The sequence below is a fragment of the Salvelinus fontinalis genome, chromosome 2 (genome assembly GCF_029448725.1).
Source record: "Salvelinus fontinalis isolate EN_2023a chromosome 2, ASM2944872v1, whole genome shotgun sequence".
Taxonomy (NCBI): domain Eukaryota; kingdom Metazoa; phylum Chordata; class Actinopteri; order Salmoniformes; family Salmonidae; genus Salvelinus; species Salvelinus fontinalis.
In genome coordinates this window covers 74,966,471-74,983,951 of record NC_074666.1, presented here as the reverse complement: position 1 = coordinate 74,983,951, position 17,481 = coordinate 74,966,471, and the positions used below count along the sequence as shown (strand labels likewise).

The 17,481-nt window shown below is 41.8% G+C and overlaps 2 protein-coding genes across 2 annotated transcripts in view; both read left to right on the top strand.

The window, feature by feature from the left end:
* Nucleotides 1-1,240: 1,240 nt before the first annotated feature.
* Nucleotides 1,241-4,475, top strand: LOC129825928 (importin subunit alpha-1-like). The gene is made up of 11 exons (XM_055886052.1): nucleotides 1,241-1,301; nucleotides 1,512-1,638; nucleotides 1,768-1,908; nucleotides 2,094-2,182; nucleotides 2,300-2,565; nucleotides 2,655-2,749; nucleotides 2,941-3,207; nucleotides 3,355-3,588; nucleotides 3,700-3,882; nucleotides 4,003-4,152; nucleotides 4,250-4,475. The coding sequence occupies exons 2-11, from the start codon at nucleotides 1,573-1,575 to the stop codon at nucleotides 4,337-4,339; spliced, it is 1,581 nt and encodes a 526-aa protein (XP_055742027.1). The 5' UTR covers nucleotides 1,241-1,301; nucleotides 1,512-1,572; the 3' UTR covers nucleotides 4,340-4,475.
* Nucleotides 4,476-4,763: 288 nt separating this feature from the next.
* The window catches only part of LOC129825920 (E3 ubiquitin-protein ligase SMURF2-like), a 56,167-nt gene continuing 43,449 nt past the window's right edge, over nucleotides 4,764-17,481 (top strand). The window contains exon 1 of the mRNA XM_055886038.1: nucleotides 4,764-5,158. Within this exon, the coding sequence (XP_055742013.1) occupies nucleotides 5,107-5,158 (52 nt within the window). The 5' untranslated portion in view covers nucleotides 4,764-5,106. The remainder of the gene's footprint in view (nucleotides 5,159-17,481) is intronic.

Genomic DNA, 17,481 nt, shown 5'->3' with positions numbered 1-17,481 from the left:
GATTGCTGGAGTGCTGCAGATATGGTTGTCCTTCTGGAAGGATCTCCCATCTCCGAAAAGCAACTCTGGAGCTCTGTCAGAGTGATCATCGGGTTCTTGGTCACCTCCGTGACCAAGGCCCTTCTTCCCCAATTGCTCCGTTTGGCCGGGCAGCCAGCTCTAGGAAGAGTCTTGGTGGTTCCAAACTTCTTCCATTTAAGAATGATGGAGGCCACTGTTCTTGTGGACCTTCAATGCTGCAGAGAGTTTTTGGTACCCTCCCCCAGATCTGTGCCTCGACACAATCCTGTCTCAGCGCTCTACAGACAATTCCTATGACCTCATGGCTTGGTTTGGGTCTGAATACTTATGTAAATAAGGTATTTCTGTTTTTTATTTGTAAAAAATATGCAAACATTTCTAAAACCATGTTTTGCTTTGTCATTATGTGGTATTGTGTGTAGATTGATGAGAAAAAAAAGATTTAATCAATTTTATTTTTTTTATTTTTTTATTTAACCTTTATTTAACGAGGCAAGTCAGTTAAATTTACTGTTTACAATGACAGCCTACCCCGGCCAAATCTTAACCTGGACGACGCTGGGCCAATTGTGGGCTGCCCTATGGGACTCCCAATCACGGCCAGTTGTGATACAGCCTGGAATCGAACCAGGGTCTTGAGTAAGACATTATGATCTCATCAACTAGCTGCATCTCTATAATTTGAATTTCCATTAATAGGACTGGTATGACTAAATGGGAGTCCAGTGACCCTTTTATCCCCAGTTCCAGGCATTCATGTCTGGATTGTAATGCATATACGGAAGCACATGTAAATACTATATTCAGAGGTTGATGTTGATTATTGGTCATGATACAAAATAGTCAGTGTAATGTTTACCATATATTTTAACAGATTTTAGTTGTCTGGGTTCTCTGATTTTAAGCGTATCTTCTGGGCGGTTTGAAACCACTCCTTGAATTGCATCAGGTTTAGATATTGTTTTCCACACACATACCTAAGCAGAAAACACATTTTGAACGGTTATATTTAATAATACAAAAGCAACTGTTACAACATGAACTTGTTTGGAAAAATTGTTTCTGATATGATACAAATTGTATTATGAGGGCATGGGAGTACTGAATTCTCGCGATAGATTTCTACTGACAACACTTCCAGAGCGCCCTGTGATTTTTCAAAACAGTCCAATAGGGTGATGCTTTTAATCGAACTGACCAATCAGAGAGCTTTGTGACAGGAATTTAAAGGTCTGTACAAATTTTCGATGCATTACCTAGAATTTCTGTAGAAGGATCGGGTAAGTGCTTGTCAAGGGCTTATATTTTGTAGTGGTTGGAAAATATTCGATGTACTTCTATATGTTACTGCTTTACTGTGTTGATGGGGTTTGCTAGCCACTCTTCCTGGTCACTTGTGACCGATATAACTTTATAGAAAAGCCAAAAACGTGTTCTTGGATCCTAGCTAGCAGTTCGTATTATGAAGCTAATTGTTGCATTTCGTTTAGGTGCTCAAAAAAATATTTCTTTATCAAACTACTTCGAACATTTTTGTCAATTTGCCCAAAAATGTCTGCTGGCAACGAGAACGGTGTCCGTCTGGACAAGTTCAAGAATAAGGGAAAAGATGCGAATGTAAGTGACATGTATGCATGGCACGTTTTCTTTTTTCTTCAATGTTTCATTTCAAATATGTGTTTATGGCTTGTGAGTTAAATGAATCTGGCTAGTCATAGTCAATGGTGGTTGCTGATCACTTTGCAGGAACTTAGACGCAGGAGAGTAGAAGTCAACGTCGAACTTCGGAAGTCAAAGAAGGACGATCAGATCTTCAAAAGAAGAAATGTCAACACTTTGGTCGACGAGGCAACTTCCCCACTTCAAGAGAAAAGCCAAAACTGTCAGGTGAGTTTGTTAGGCCTGTCTGTTTATACAATGCACATTAAATCCATTGGCGCTCATTTGGCCCAGTGTCATCCGGGTTAGGGGAGAGTTTGGCCGGGGTAGGTCGTTTTAATAAGAATTTGTTCTTAACTGACTTGCCTAGTAAAATAATTCCAATGGAAACAACCTGTTGTCTTAATTTACAGGCCACTCGACAGTGGTCTGTGGAGGAGATTCTTGCTGGTGTGAACAGTAACAACCTTGATGCCCAGCTCAATGCTTCGCAAGCTGCAAGGTAAAGTGATGGATGTAAAACTGTCTGGGAAATGCTGTATTTGTGGCAGTGTTTTTATTTTTAATTGTTGGCTACCATAATCATGACTTGTTGGTTTTTCAATTGTTCTCATTACAGGAAGTTGCTATCCCGTGAGAGACATCCTCCCATTGACCACATCATCAGTGCTGGGCTGATTCCTAAGTTAGTTGCTTTCTTGGGTTTGGAGTCCCCCCCTATCCAGTTTGAAGCTGCCTGGGCTCTAACCAACATTGCATCTGGAACATCTGACCAGACCAGTGCTGTTGTGGAGGGCGGAGCCATTCCAGCCTTCATCAGGCTTGTCATATCCCCCCACCCCCACATCAGCGAGCAGGCTGTGTGGGCTTTGGGTAACATTGCAGGTAGCGCATTCCTCTTGTTACAGTATCTCATCAGTGTATAGAACCCTAAACTGCCAAAGTGATCTTGCATCCTTGATTTATTCTGTTAGGTGATGGGTCGGGCTACAGAGACCAGGTCATTAAGCTTGGAGCTGTGGCCCCCCTGCTTAGTCTGCTCGCTGTCCCTGAGCTCTCTTTGTTCTCTGTAAGTATTCTTAGTGCCTAGTACTCTTAATGTGGTGACCCTTGGCAACCATTCATAACATGACACAAAGTATTAGTCTTGTTTTTTGGTTAACTCATTGACCCCACATTACTTTCCTCACTGGCCACTAGGAGGTGCTGTAACTCAATGAATGAACAACTCTAAAATATTTTTGTCTTGATTCTCTGCAGTCTGGCTACCTGAGAAACATCACCTGGCTGTTGTCAAACCTGTGCCGCAACAAGAACCCATCTCCCCCTCTGGCAGCCGTGCAGCAGATCCTGCCCACTCTGGTGCGTCTGCTGCACCATGATGATAAGGAGGTGTTGGCAGACACCTGCTGGGCATTGTCCTATCTGACCGACGGGCCCAACGATCGCATCGAGGTGGTGGTGCTGCAGACTGGCCTGGTCTCCCGCCTGGTGCAGCTGCTTGGCTCTGGGGAGATCTCTGTTGTGGTATGTGCCCATTCTAGTTATCCTGCAGAGGTGGTGGACTGTCATGTACAATAATTAAGTAATCCCCATATTTATATATTTCAACATTTATGGTACTATGTATTTTTTCACCCAAGTGCTCACCGTCTTTTACCTGTCTCCCTTTAGACTCCTTCTTTGCGTGCCATTGGAAACATGGTGACTGGCACGGATGAGCAGACTCAGGCAGTGCTGAACGCTGGGGCCCTCTCCATGTTCCCTGGCCTGCTGCGCCATCACAAGAGTAACATCCAGAAGGAGGCCTCCTGGACCCTGTCCAACATCACTGCAGGGAGAGACTCTCAGATCCAGGATATCATCAATGCTGGCCTGGTCCCTCTCATGGTAGATGTCCTACGTAAGGTATGTAGGTTTGTTTTCTGTAGTAATCTCTTAAATGATCGGATTTTCTTTTTCATAACTAGGAATGGTGGGATTTAAAAATGTATATTCCTCATCTGTTTTTCCATACAGGGGGACTACAAGACTCAGAAAGAGGCAGTTTGGGCAATAACCAACTTTACCAGTGGGGGCACAGTTGAACAGGTTGTGTATCTTGTTCAAGCTAATGTGCTGGAGCCTCTGTTGAATCTACTCTCAACAAAGGACAGCAAAACCATCCTTGTCATCTTGGATGCCATCACCAACATTTTCCTGGTAAGGGGACCTTCTCACCAAGAATTAGTTAATCTTATTACGGTATAGACGTAGGCATTTGTACCATATAACTGCAAGATTCGGGTGACGTATTTGTTCTTAACTTGTTTTGTCCATCAGGCTGGAGATAAGATTGGTGAAGAAGACAAGCTGTGCATGATGATCGAGGAATGCGGTGGGCTAGACAAGATTGAAGCTCTGCAGTCCCATGAGAATGAGCTAGTCTACAAGGCCGCTCTCAACCTAATTGAGAAATATTTCTCTGGCGAGGTGAGCATTGTTGTGTAATGGTGACTAATTGAACCTGTCCTATTATAGATGCTATTTGTTTCCTTTGCCTCAATTTCTTGCACATTCTGTTTTCTAGGAAGAGGAAGACCAATGTCTTGCTCCAGAATTGACAACTGATGGCTATGCATTCCAGATCAGTGAGAACCAAAGCACTTTCAACTTCTAAATACCACTTTTCCTTTCATCTCTACTGTATACTGCCACTGTTTGTCCTCTGTGTAATAATGGACTTCTATTCTCTGTCTGAAATGTACATATGTTTTATAAATGTCTGTAAATAAATTTCTTAAAAGAAATTCCAACTGCTGTAGTTTGGGTGGAATGGCAGCACTGACTTCCAATTGAATATGAATCTTTATAGCTTCCACCCTCTTGTTTCTGTAAGAACTATATGCAAAGAAACACTGTTTTTGCAATGGTATCTGGACTGTTAGACTCTTTGTTTTATAACACTAGCAATCCGAAAAGTCACTTGTCTGACAAAGTTGTATTTTCTCGGTCATTAGCATCAGATCCTTTCAGTTTAGCCAAGCCGTACAGGCAGATGTTTCCATCCCCATGTCGTCATTGGTAATTTACTTACTAGCCTCCCTGAAGTGGGATCTGCACTGAAGGGCGCACGAGCTCAACAGTTCAACTCTCGTCTGACTGGGAGGAGGACTGAATTCCAATCGTTCAGAAGCTGAAGATGTGAACTCGGGTCTCTTGGTTACTCTAAAATATTTAGTCGGCCAGAACCCTGATTTGCAAGAGTATTTGGTCAAATGCACTCTGCGGCATCCTAGCTAGTAATTGTTTTTTGTATGTACGCGACAGTGATTGTGTGATCATGATGGCAGCAGTGCTGTCTACATCCGGGAAACAATGCCTTCATTCCATTATTGTTACTTCGGTCTGAAACTGGTTAGTCTTCAATATTAAGCTGGAAGCAAGATGTCTAACCAAGGAGTTCGGCGAAATGGTCCGGTTAAACTGCGTTTAACAGGTAAGACCCAATGTTGAATGTTGTCCCTACACATGTGGCGAACTAGCGCTACCTAGCTACTGTAGCTAGTTTTTGTGTCGCTAGCCTAGCTAACTACGTTAGTTTGTAGGACAAACGTGTGTAAGAAAGGGTGCTTGCTGTGGTTTAAAAGTTTGGGCGCACTTTAATATTTCGGAAAGGGCACGTTAATATGGCAAATTAAACAAACTAAACGACAAAGTAGCTAGCTAGATTACTTGGTAACGTTCAGAAATATTTAACGCGTGCTAAATTAGACAGCTAGCTTGTGAAAGTTAGCTGGTTAGATACCAATCTAACGTTAGCACAGGCAATACAAAAGTAATTCGCCTGGGATTACTGTTAGTGGCTAACTAAATACTAACATTACTAGTTTAATCAAGATAGTTATTAATAAATATTTGGGGTAGTGTGTGCGCAAGATACAATTACGTCCACAATTTTGTGTAAGAACGCAGTATAGATATTCCTGTTTCATTTTTAAACTATGCATGTACTATAATGTTAATGTGGGTAACTAACATTCTCATTAATTGCCATAAATGTCACTGTCCCACATGACTGTAGTCCTTGTGCTATAAAACAATAAAATTTAAGCTTTATCTAGATGGCGACTAAATGAGCTTGATGGACAGACTATGGCTGCGTTTACACAGGCAGACCAATTCTGATCTTCTGCACAATTATTGGTGAGGGAAAAAGATGGGAATTGGGCTGTCCGTGTAAACGCAGCATATCTCCCAGACAGTCCATATCACACTGCAAAATGGGGATCCCTCCCAGAATACTGTGGAAATGATGCAAACATAGGGCCTCAACACACTCTCTGGGTCACTTATCTGATTTGTACCATTTCAACGCAAACAGTGAAACGTTTACATGAGATTAGAGGTCGACCGATTTATGAATATTCAATACCGAATATTGGAAGACCAAAAACAAGCCGTTTTTTATTTTATTTTTTCCTCTAATGACAATACTGAATGAACACTTATTTTAACTTAATATAATACATCAATACAATCAATTTAGCGTCAAATAAATAATGAAACATGTTCAATTTGGTTTAAATAATGCAAAAACAGTGTTGGAGAAGAAAGTAAAAGTGCAATATGTGCCATGTAAAAAAGCTAACGTTTTATGTTCCTTGCTCAGAACATGAGAACATATGAAAGCTGGTGGTTCCTTTTAACATGAGTCTTCAATATTCCCAGTTAAGAAGTTTTAGGTTGTAGTTATTATAGGACTATTTCTCTCTCTACAATTTGTATTTAATATACCTTTGACTATTGGATTTTAATTCCCCTGCCCCAATTTCGTGGTATCCAATTGGTAGTAGTTAGTCTTGTCTCATCGCTGCAACTCCCGTACGGACTCGGGAGAGGCGACGGTCGAGAGCCATGCGTCCCCCGAAACGCAACCCAACCAAGCCGCACTGCTTCTTGACACAATGCTCATCCAACCCGGAAGCCAGCCGCTCCAATGTGTCAGGAAACACCGTACACCTGGCGACCGTGTCAGCGTTCACTGCGCCCATCTCTGCCGGCCAAACCCTCCCTAACCTGGACGAGGCTGGGCTAATTGTGCGCCGCCCCATTGGCCTCCCGTTCGCTGCCGGCTGTGACAGAGCCTGGACTCAAACCCAGAATCTCTAGTGGCACAGCTAGCACTGCGATACAGTGCCTTAGACCAGCCTGCTGCTGCCTACCACCGCTCAGTCAGACTGCTCTATCAGATATCAAATCATATACTTATAATAAACACACATGAGCCTTAGGTCATTAATATGGTCAAATCTGGAAACTATCATTTCGAAAACAACATTTATTCTTTCAGTGAAATACAAAACCGTTCCGTATTTTATCGAACGAGCGACAACCCTAAGTTTAAATATTGCTGTTACATTGCAAACCTTCAATGTTATGTCATAATTATGTAAAATTCTGGAAAATTAATTAGTCTTTGTTAGGAAGAAATGGTCTTCACACAGTTTGCAACAAGCCAGGCGGCCCAAACTGCTGCATATACCCTGACTACTTGCACAGAACGCAAGAGAAGTGACTCAATTTCCCTAGTTAAAATAAATTAATGTTAGCAGGCAATATTAACTAAATATGCAAGTTAAAAAAATATACTTGTGTATTTTTTTTTTTTTTTTAAGTCATTGCTGTTTATGGTTAGGTAGACGGATGCAACGACAGCGTGTTTTCTTTTGCGAATGCGCTTGTTAAATCATCACCCGTTTGGCGAAGTAGGCTGTGATTCGATGATAAATGAACAGACACAGCATAGATTATATGCAACGCAGGACAGCTAGATAACTACACATGGTTGATGCTATTAGTAGTTTAACCTTTCATTGCTACCCATCCCGGATCCGGGAGCATCATCAAAAAATCTGACTAGCCTAGCCTAACGCGACAGGGATATAATTTTCATGAAATCACAAGTCCAATACAGCAAATGAAAGAAACATCTTGTGAATCCAGCCATCATTTCCAATTTTTAAAATGTTTTACAGCAAACACTATGTATTTCTATTAGCTAACCACAATAGCAAAAGACTCAACCGCATATTTTCACCATTTTTCTACCGCATAGGTAGCTATCACAAAACCGACCAAATAGAGATATAATTAGTCACTAACCAAGAAACAACTTCATCAGATGAGTCTTATAACATGTTATAAAATACATTTGTTTTGTTCGAAAATGTGCATATTTGAGGTATAAATCATAGATTTACATTGCAGCTACCATCAAAAATATCACCAAAGCAGCCAGAATAATTAGAGAGCAACGTGAAATACCTAAATACTCACCATAAAACATTTATGAAAAATACATGGTGTACAGCAAATGAAAGAAACATCTTGTGAATCCAGCTAATCTTTCAGATTTTTTAAGTGTTTTACAGCAAACACAATATAGCATTATATTAGCTTACCACAATATTCAAACGCACAACCGCATTTATTCACTGCATAGATAGCATTCGCAAAAACCAGCAAAAGATATAAAATTAATCACTAACCTTGACCAACGTCATCAGATGACAGTCTTATAACATCAGGTTATACAATACACTTATGTTTTGTTCGAAAATGTGCATATTTAGAGCTGCAAACCGTATTTATACATTGTGAAAATGTAGCATCGATTCACCAAATTGTCCGGAGCTGTTTTGGACACTCACCTAATCTGACAAAAGAACTCATCATAAACTTTACTAAAAAATACATGTTGGACAGCAAATTAAAGATACCCTAGTTCTTAATGCAACCGCCATGTTAGATTTAAAAAAAAAACTTTACCATAACAAACAGCTTACGTTATAGCGAGACAGCGCCCGCCAAAACGCGAAATAGGACTCAACGTTTTCCACAAATACGAAATAACATCATAAATTGTTCTTACTTTTGCTGAGCTTCCATCAGAATCTTGTACAAGGAGTCCTTTGTTCAGAATAAATCGTTGTTTGGTTTTAGAATGTCCTTCTCTCCTGTCGATTTTTCGCTCCACAAGGCTAGCCAATGTTGATGACGTTCCCAATTTCTCTCGACGCAGAGAACGGAAAACTCAAAGTCCCATTTAAAAGTTGAATAAACTGATGAAACTCGGTTGAAAAAACCTACTTTATGTTTTTCTAATATGTATCAAATAAAAACAAAGCCGGAGATATTAGCCGTGTATACCGAACGCTTATCATAAGACAATAGGGAAGAGCTTCCCGCGCCTAGGTAGAGAAAGGAAATTCTGGACACGTCATTCCAAGAGCTCTTGTTCGACCTCAGATCAAGCTAGACACCCCATTCCACCTTCCACTGCCTGTTGACGTCTAGTGGAAGGTGTATGCAGTGCATGCATATCCATAAATATAAGGCAATTCAATAGGCAGGCCCTGGAACAGAGCATCGTTTTCAGATTTTTCACTTCCTGTCTGGAAGTTTGCTGCAAAATGAGTAGTTTTACTCACAGATATAATTCTAACCGTTTTAGAAACTTGAGTGTTTTCTATCCAATAATAATATGCATATTGTACGATCTAGAATAGAGTACGAGGCAGTTTAATTTGGGCACGATTTTTTCCAAAGTGGAAAGTGCCCCCATATTGACAAGAAGTTAACTAGTGATTATGTTAAGATTGTTTTTTTTATAAGATAAGTTTAATGCTAGCTAGGAACTTACGTAAGTTCAGCAAGGAGCCACGGTAACAGGTGGTCAGCCTGCCTCAGTCCCCTCGTGGAGTGCAATGTAATCGACGTTAAAAAATGCAGATTACCGATTGTTATAACTTGAAATCCACCCTAATTAATCAGTCGACCTCTAATCGATAGTTACATATTGGGATTTTATTTTTGACTATATATGGTTTCGACAATATCGCAATATTATTCTTGCGCTAGTTGGCTGTACCTTCACCAAAACTCCAATACTTTTCCTTCATGGCTTATTCTCCATCTTTCTCCATCTTCATCTGTCAAATATTGTATAAACTATTTGGGCATGATAAGATGAAATGATTGTGAAAATCTGTGTTTGCTTACTGATAGGTGAGTTTGTATAAGTAATGAAGGTATGAGCATGAGTCGTGAATTCATAATAGCAGCTTGTTAGATGTTGTTGACTTTGACACATTGCTGTTGATGAATTTGTTATTGGGTAAACCTTGAATGATGAGTTGTTAAATGTGAGCAGTCTTGTCGCTGTTTGCGTTCCTCTGAGCTTCTCCTTGCTGACATACCCCCATCCATTTGAACCAGATGTTGCAGAGGGTTGCCAGCTTTTAAACTGGAAAAATATGGCAAGCAAGCCGCTAAAACTAACACTTGTGGTGAGAATTGCCCCTTGAATACACAAGACAGGATTCCATTATGCTCTACAGCTGATCATTCTTAAATTATGTCACACAAACATGGTTAATGGCACAATACATGATCCGTTAAGTAATAAATTACAGCGTTAAAATATGGCTCAATGCGGAGCACATTATCTGATCAGCTCTAAATTGTATTACTCAAACATGGTTCATGACCAAATGGTATCCATTCCAAACAGCCATAAATTTGTCAGGACACAGCACATGCAAACTTATCTGTCTCCCATAAAGTAATTTGAACAAAGAAACTGTGGAAGGGAGAAGTGATCCCTCCATTTTAACACTGAGGCCTCTGATCCCCAGCTGTTTGTAGCTGAGCGCTGAATTCGCCTCACCCACCAACAGATTTGAACAGCACAGACATTGATTAAGAAATCTCCATAGCATCAGTAATAGGTAATAAAAAAATATACACTGCTCAAAAAAATAAAGGGAACACTTAAACAACACAATGTAACTCCAAGTCAATCACACTTCTGTGAAATCAAACCGTCCACTTATGAAGCAACACTAATTGACAATACATTTCACATGCTGTTGTGCAAATGGAATAGACAAAAGGTGGAAATTATAGGCAATTAGCAAGACACCCCCAATAAAGGAATGGTTCTGCAGGTGGTGACCACAGACCACTTCTCAGTTCCTATGCTTCCTGGCTGATGTTTTGGTCACTTTTGAATGCTGGCGGTGCTTTCACTCTAGTGGTAGCATGAGACGGAGTCTACAACCCACAAAAGTGGCTCAGGTAGTGCAGTTCATCCAGGATGGCACATCAATGCGAGCTGTGGCAAAAAGGTTTGCTGTGTCTGTCAGCGTAGTGTCCAGAGCATGGAGGCGCTACCAGGAGACAGGCCAGTACATCAGGAGACGTGGAGGAGGCCGTAGGAGGGCAACAACCCAGTAGCAGGACCGCTACCTCCGCCTTTGTGCAAGGAGGTGCACTGCCAGATCCCTGCAAAATGACCTCCAGCAGGCCACATGTGCATGTGTCAACATATGGTCTCACAAGTGGTCTGAGGATCTCATCTCAGTACCTAATGGCAGTCAGGCTACCTCTGGTGAGCACATGGAGGGCTGTGCGGCCCCACAAAGAAATGCCACCCCACACCATGACTGACCCACCGCCAAACCGGTCATGCTGGAGGATGTTGCAGGCAGCAGAACGTTCTCCACGGCGTCTCCAGACTCTGTCACGTCTGTCACATGTGCTCATGTGGTTAGTGTGAACCTGCTTTCATCTGTGAAGAGCACAGGGCGCCAGTGGCGAATTTGCCAATCTTGGTGTTCTCTGGCAAATGCCAAACGTCCTGCACGTTGTTGGGCTGTAAGCACAACCCCCACCTGTGGACGTCGGGCCCTCATACCACCCTCATGGAGTCTGTTTCTGACCGTTTGAGCAGACACGTGCACATTTGTGGCCTGCTGGAGGTCATTTTGCAGGGCTCTGGTAGTGCACCGCCTTGCACAAAGGCGGAGGTAGCGGTCCTGCTGCTGGGTTGTTGCCCTCCTACGGCCTCCTCCACGTCTCCTGATGTACTGGCCTGTCTCCTGGTAGCGCCTCCATGCTCTGGACACTACGCTGACAGACACAGCAAACCTTCTTGCCACAGCTCGCATTGATGTGCCATCCTGGATGAACTGCACTACCTGAGCCACTTGTGTGGGTTGTAGACTCCATCTCATGCTACCACTAGAGTAGGAGCACCGCCAGCATTCAAAAGTGACCAAAACATCAGCCAGGAAGCATAGGAACTGAGAAGTGGTCTGTGGTCACCACCTGCAGAATCATTCCTTTATTGGGGGGTGTCTTGCTAATTGCCTATAATTTCCACCTTTTGTCTATTCCATTTGCACAACAGCATGTGAAATGTATTGTCAATCAGTGTTGCTTCCTAAGTGGACAGTTTGATTTCACAGAAGTGTGATTGACTTGGAGTTACATTGTGTTGTTTAAGTGTTCCCTTTATTTTTTTGAGCAGTGTATTTAAGGGCCATCTGTTCTTAGTTTTATTGGCTGACCCTTTGTTAGTTGATTCAACTCTTTGTTTAGCATGCATATTACTCTTCTGGGTTTTGCCATGTACCGGAAAGAGGGAAGAACTGACTCTATGGGATTGTCAAGCATTCTCCACAAAAGCATCCCCCCCTCTTTCTTTCTGTGAGTCAGTCCTTTTCTTTCCGACTGTAAACTGCTCCCCTCCCAGTTCTAAGCGTGTGTCACCCCCATCCTCAGTGAGAGAGAAAGCTGTCGTGTGGTGCTGGGTTTCTCTGACTCAGTCAGTGGTTTTTGATCTGTCTTTTGACTGGGAACTAGCAACTATTGAGGACAGCATTGAACAAAGCTGCAGCTTTGTCAGGTTTACCTATTGAAATGTCAAAATTTTATTTAGTCGATTTATAGTTGCTAGCTACATCTCTGGGATCTTATAAAATGGGCTGTTGAATGAACACAGATGTACTTGTCTCATTTAAATCAAAGCAGGCCAAAAAAATTCCTTGTGACAATAGGTTGCGAGATTAAACATTCTCTCACTGTACAAATCTGATTGAAGGATCCATTCTCTGTAGTGCTTAGTCTACCGTTTGGGTTAACATGTTAGGTAGTGGGGGGAAACTTGCAGCTGGGCACAGATGGTGCTACAGAGGCACAGGACTTAATGATCAAGAGTTCTTAATGTGTGCCGAGTCTGCCTGGTGCGTTCATGTGGCTCAGGCCGTTTTACAGAGTGCCTGTATGGAAGTGATTTTGGTCATCTGGGTGTTCAGACGGGATACATCGTAAATACACAATGATTAGGTACATGTGGGGAACTGTTGACTTTGCTACTCCATTACAGAACTGCAGAACAGTTCCACATTTTGCTTAAAGAGAAGGAAAACAAAACAATAGCAATTATTGCGCGTCATTTGGAAATGTTTTTCTTCCCCCGCTGAGGGCCCTCCAATAATTGCAATTTTTCCATAAATTAATTGACTGGGGTTGGCTTTCCTGTTGGTTCAGCAGCTCTTCAACGAGGACGAAGGCTTCTGCGGTCACACTCCCAAACCGCTGCCAGCAACGGAGCCGAGGCCAGATGTAGAGGCGGAGAGGGCAGCATCGGAGAGGAAGCTCTTTACAGATGAACACTTGTCCAAATGTCACCCCTGACAGGTGGGGAGCAGACAAGAGAAACTCCCTTTGAGGTTCATAGTAATAATAAAGTGAAGAATTGCAGTTATATTGCGCGGCAGGACTGTCGGTTGGTCCTCATGTTTTGCTTAGATTGCTGGGTGGATTATGAGGGCTGTCCTCTTTAGTGCAGTGAGTTTGAGCAATCAGTCGGTGGTGGATTTTAGGAGAGTGGTGCTCCCAGCTAGGCCGAGCATAGGGTGGCCCATCAGACAGAGCTTTATCTTCAGTGGTGGATTGTTTTCCCAAATCCAGAGTTATTTATTGAACTTAATGCTGGCTTAGGTTGGTGTTTGTGTGCTTATCTCACTGACTCAATACATTCCATTCAAGTCGGGTTAATGGATTATAGTTTGCTTGTCTCGTTTAGAAACTAAATGCACAGACCACCTCACATTCCCCTTTCTATAGACAGGTGGTTTGTTTACCAACAGAACTGATGCATGATCAACTTTGGGGCAGCACAGATGGGGTTGGCGTACAAACAAAGGATTATTGACAACATGTAAACCATATTTCGTCTTAATGTTTATTGAAAAAATAAATACGTTTGCCCAATAAGAAGTGGTGTCTCTCAAATGCATCGTTACAGTTGTTGATTAGCTAGCTAGCGAATTTTAGCCATGTTGGCATAGCCGTGACACCTCAAAACACCTCAAAACAAGACAACTAGCTGAAACAGCCACCTATGATTACCCACAGAGCTACAGCAATGACTAGAAGCTGCCATCTGACCGTTCAGGATCATAACACAGCCTTTTACCTCTTAGATGTGAGTGCATCATTGTTTCAACATTGTCAACCAACCGTCTGTCTATACATCGCTCTGTCTTGCCTCTGTAGCCTATGTTCTTTGAAACCAGAGGGCATCCAATGTTAAGCAGGTGCTGAGCGTGAGTATCAGTCGACAGAACATCTGCAGCCAGCCCCTCTCTGATGATTAGTGCTCTCCAGGCAGCAGCTGACATTATTTACAAGCGCCCCTCCACCTTACTGTCTGCATGTCTGACAGAGGAAACACTCTCCATACCTGCTCTGCCACGGGGTTGTCCATTTTGACCCCCCCAGTTTCCTATTTACACACTGACATATCTGCATTTCACGCCGCTGCTCCGTAGAAGCACATCTGTCATCTTCCCAAGGAAGACTTCACCTGGGAGTCGTGTGGACAGTGAATGTTTTCTCTAACTTGAATGGTTGAAAGGGCGCCTTCAAAGGCCTGATGTGCTAACCTGGCAGAGCCGGTTAATGGGTCAGAATTGGATTAGCATTGAGGGGGAGCTCTAGTGAGAATGAATCTGATGCTTGTCTGCAGGCTCCTCATCACTGCTGCCTGAGCTCCATTCTTTTTTTCACTATGATTCACTTTAGATGTCCTTGTTGTTTTTCAGTTAAATAGTACAGAAAGAGTATTGGGTACTTAGAAATGGGTTGTGTTCGTTCTCACTCCCTTGCCAAATGTAGGCTGGTCGTAATATCTAGTGTCTTAAAGGGATAATGTGAGATTCTGAAAGTATCTGCGTGCAATATGAAGGAAGTTCGAGGTAGTTTCGCGAGCTGATGCTAACTAGCGTTATGTTGTATAGGTGCAGTGAAATGTGTTCTTTTACAGGGTCAGCCATAGTTATACGGGGATTCTGGAGCAAATTAGGGGTTAGTGCCTTGCTCAAGGGCAAATATATATATATATATATAGATATATATATATAAATATAGATATATCACAGGAGGCTGCTGAGGGGAGGATGGCTTAATTAATGGCTGGAACAGAGCAAATGGAAACGTATCAAACACATTGAAACCATGTGTTTGATACGATTCCACTCATTCAGCTCCAGCCATTGCCTGTCCTCCCCAATTAAAGTGCCACTAACCTCCTGTGAGAAAGAGATCTATATATATGTGTATATATTAGAGGTCGACCGATTATGATTTTTTTTCAGCGCCGATACCAATGCCGATTTATTGGAGGACCAAAAAAGCAGATACCTATTAATCGGCCGATTATTTAAAATAAAATATATATATATATTTTTTTTTTTAATTGTTTATTTGTAATAATGACAATTACAACAATACTGAATGAACACTTTTAACTTAATATAATACATCAATACAATCAATTTAGCCTCAAATAAATAATTAAACATGTTCAATTTGGTTTAAATAATGCAAAAACAAAGTGTTGGAGAAGAAAGTAAAAGTGCATTATGTGCCATGTAAGAAAGCTAACGTTTAAGTTCCTTGCTCAGAACATGAGAACATATGAAAGCTGGTGGTTCCTTTTAACATGAGTCTTCAATATTCCCAGGTAAGTAGTTTTAGGTTGTAGTTGTTATAGGAATTATAAGACTATTTCTCTCTATACCATTTGTATTTCATATACCTTTGACTATTGGATGTTCTTATAGGCACGTTAGTATTGCCAGTGTAACAGTATAGCTTCTGTCCCTCTCCTCGCCGCTACCTGGGCTCAAACCAGGAACACATCGACAACAGCCGCCCTCGAAGCAGCGTTACCCATCCAGAGCAAGGGGAACAACTACTCCAAGTCTCAGAGCGAGTGACGTTTGAAACGCTATTAGCGCACACCCTGCTAACTAGCTAGCCATTTCACATCGGTTACACCAGTCTAATCTCGGGAGTTGATAGGTTTGAAGTCATAAACAGCGCGATGCTTGAAGCATTGCGAAGAGCTGCTGGCAAAACGCACGAAAGTGCTGTTTGAATGAATGCTTACGAGCCTGCTGGTGCCTACCATCGCTCAGTGACTGCTCTATCAAATCATAGACTTAATTATAACATAACACACAGAAATACGAGCCGTAGGTCATTAATATGGTCAAATCCGGAAACTATCATTTCGAAAACAAAACGTTTATTCTTTCAGTGAAATGCGGAACCATTCCATATTTTATTGAATGGGTGGAATCCCTAAGTCTAAATATTACTGTTACATTGCACAACCTTCAATGTTATTTCATAATTATGTAAAATTCTGGCAAATTAATTACGGTCTTTGTTAGGAATAAATGGCCTTTCAACAGTTCGCAACGAGCCAGGCGGCCCAAACTGCTGCATATACCCTGACTCTGTTTGCACTGAACGCAAGAGAAGTGACACAATTTCCCTAGTTAATATTGCCTGCTAACATGAATTTCTTTTAACTATATATGCAGGTTTAAAAAATATGTACTTGTGTATTGATTTTAAGTAAGGCATTGATGTTTATGGTTAGGTACATTATTGCAACGATTGTGCTTTTTTCGCAAATGCGCTTTTGTTAAATCATCACCTGTTTGGCGAAGTTGAAGTAGGCTGTGATTCGATGATAAATCAACAGGCACCACATTGATTATATGCAACGCAGAACAAGCTAGTTAACCGAGTAATATCATCAACCATGTGTAGTTAACTAGTGATTATGTAAAGATAGATTTTTCTTTATAAGATAAGTTTAATGCTAGCTAGCAACTTACCTTGACTCCTTACAGCCACAAAGTCCTTTTGAAGCTGCACTCGGGTAACAGGTAGTCAGCCAGCCACGCAGTTTCCTCATGGATTGCAATGTAATTAGCCATAATTGGCATCCAAAAAGGACGATTACCCATTGTTATGAAAACTTGAAATCGGCCCTAATTAATCGGCCATGCTGATTAATCGGTCGACCTCTACACTAGATATCCAGACTTGTTTCCGTTTCCAGGAAAAGGTGGTGGGGTACCTAGAATGTTCCTGGGCTCTGCTGTAAACCTGGATTGATGTGATTAACTCATACCTCTCTAACCTTGAGCAGATAGGGGTCTCTAAGTCACCAGTGTTATGGGATGCTTGGTGTGAAAACCGCAAGGCGCTCACAGCTGACACAAAGCATCTGTCTGTGCCCAGCCTGCCGTTGAGCCCTTGGTCCTCTGAGGAGGTAGATCACGAGTTGTTTATATTCACACCAGATCACATTTCAAATGGCATTTCCACTAAAGTTGAACAAATATGCCAAGACTTCCTGTAAATGATTTTTGCATGTGAGCAAGAGGATGACTGTTTTAAAATGTCTACTTCTGAAGACTGTCATGTCCGGTAGTTGGCTAGTTAAGTCACCTAACATTATGCCCCTTCTCCTTTTTAAATAGAATTACACTTAATTCAGCAAGTATTTTTTGCTGTTTGACTGGCTTAAGGACGGCCAGGTATCCTTCTTTTAAAATGGCTGCATACACGGTCTCATTGAGAGGACCCAGTTAACGCTGTTATTACAGG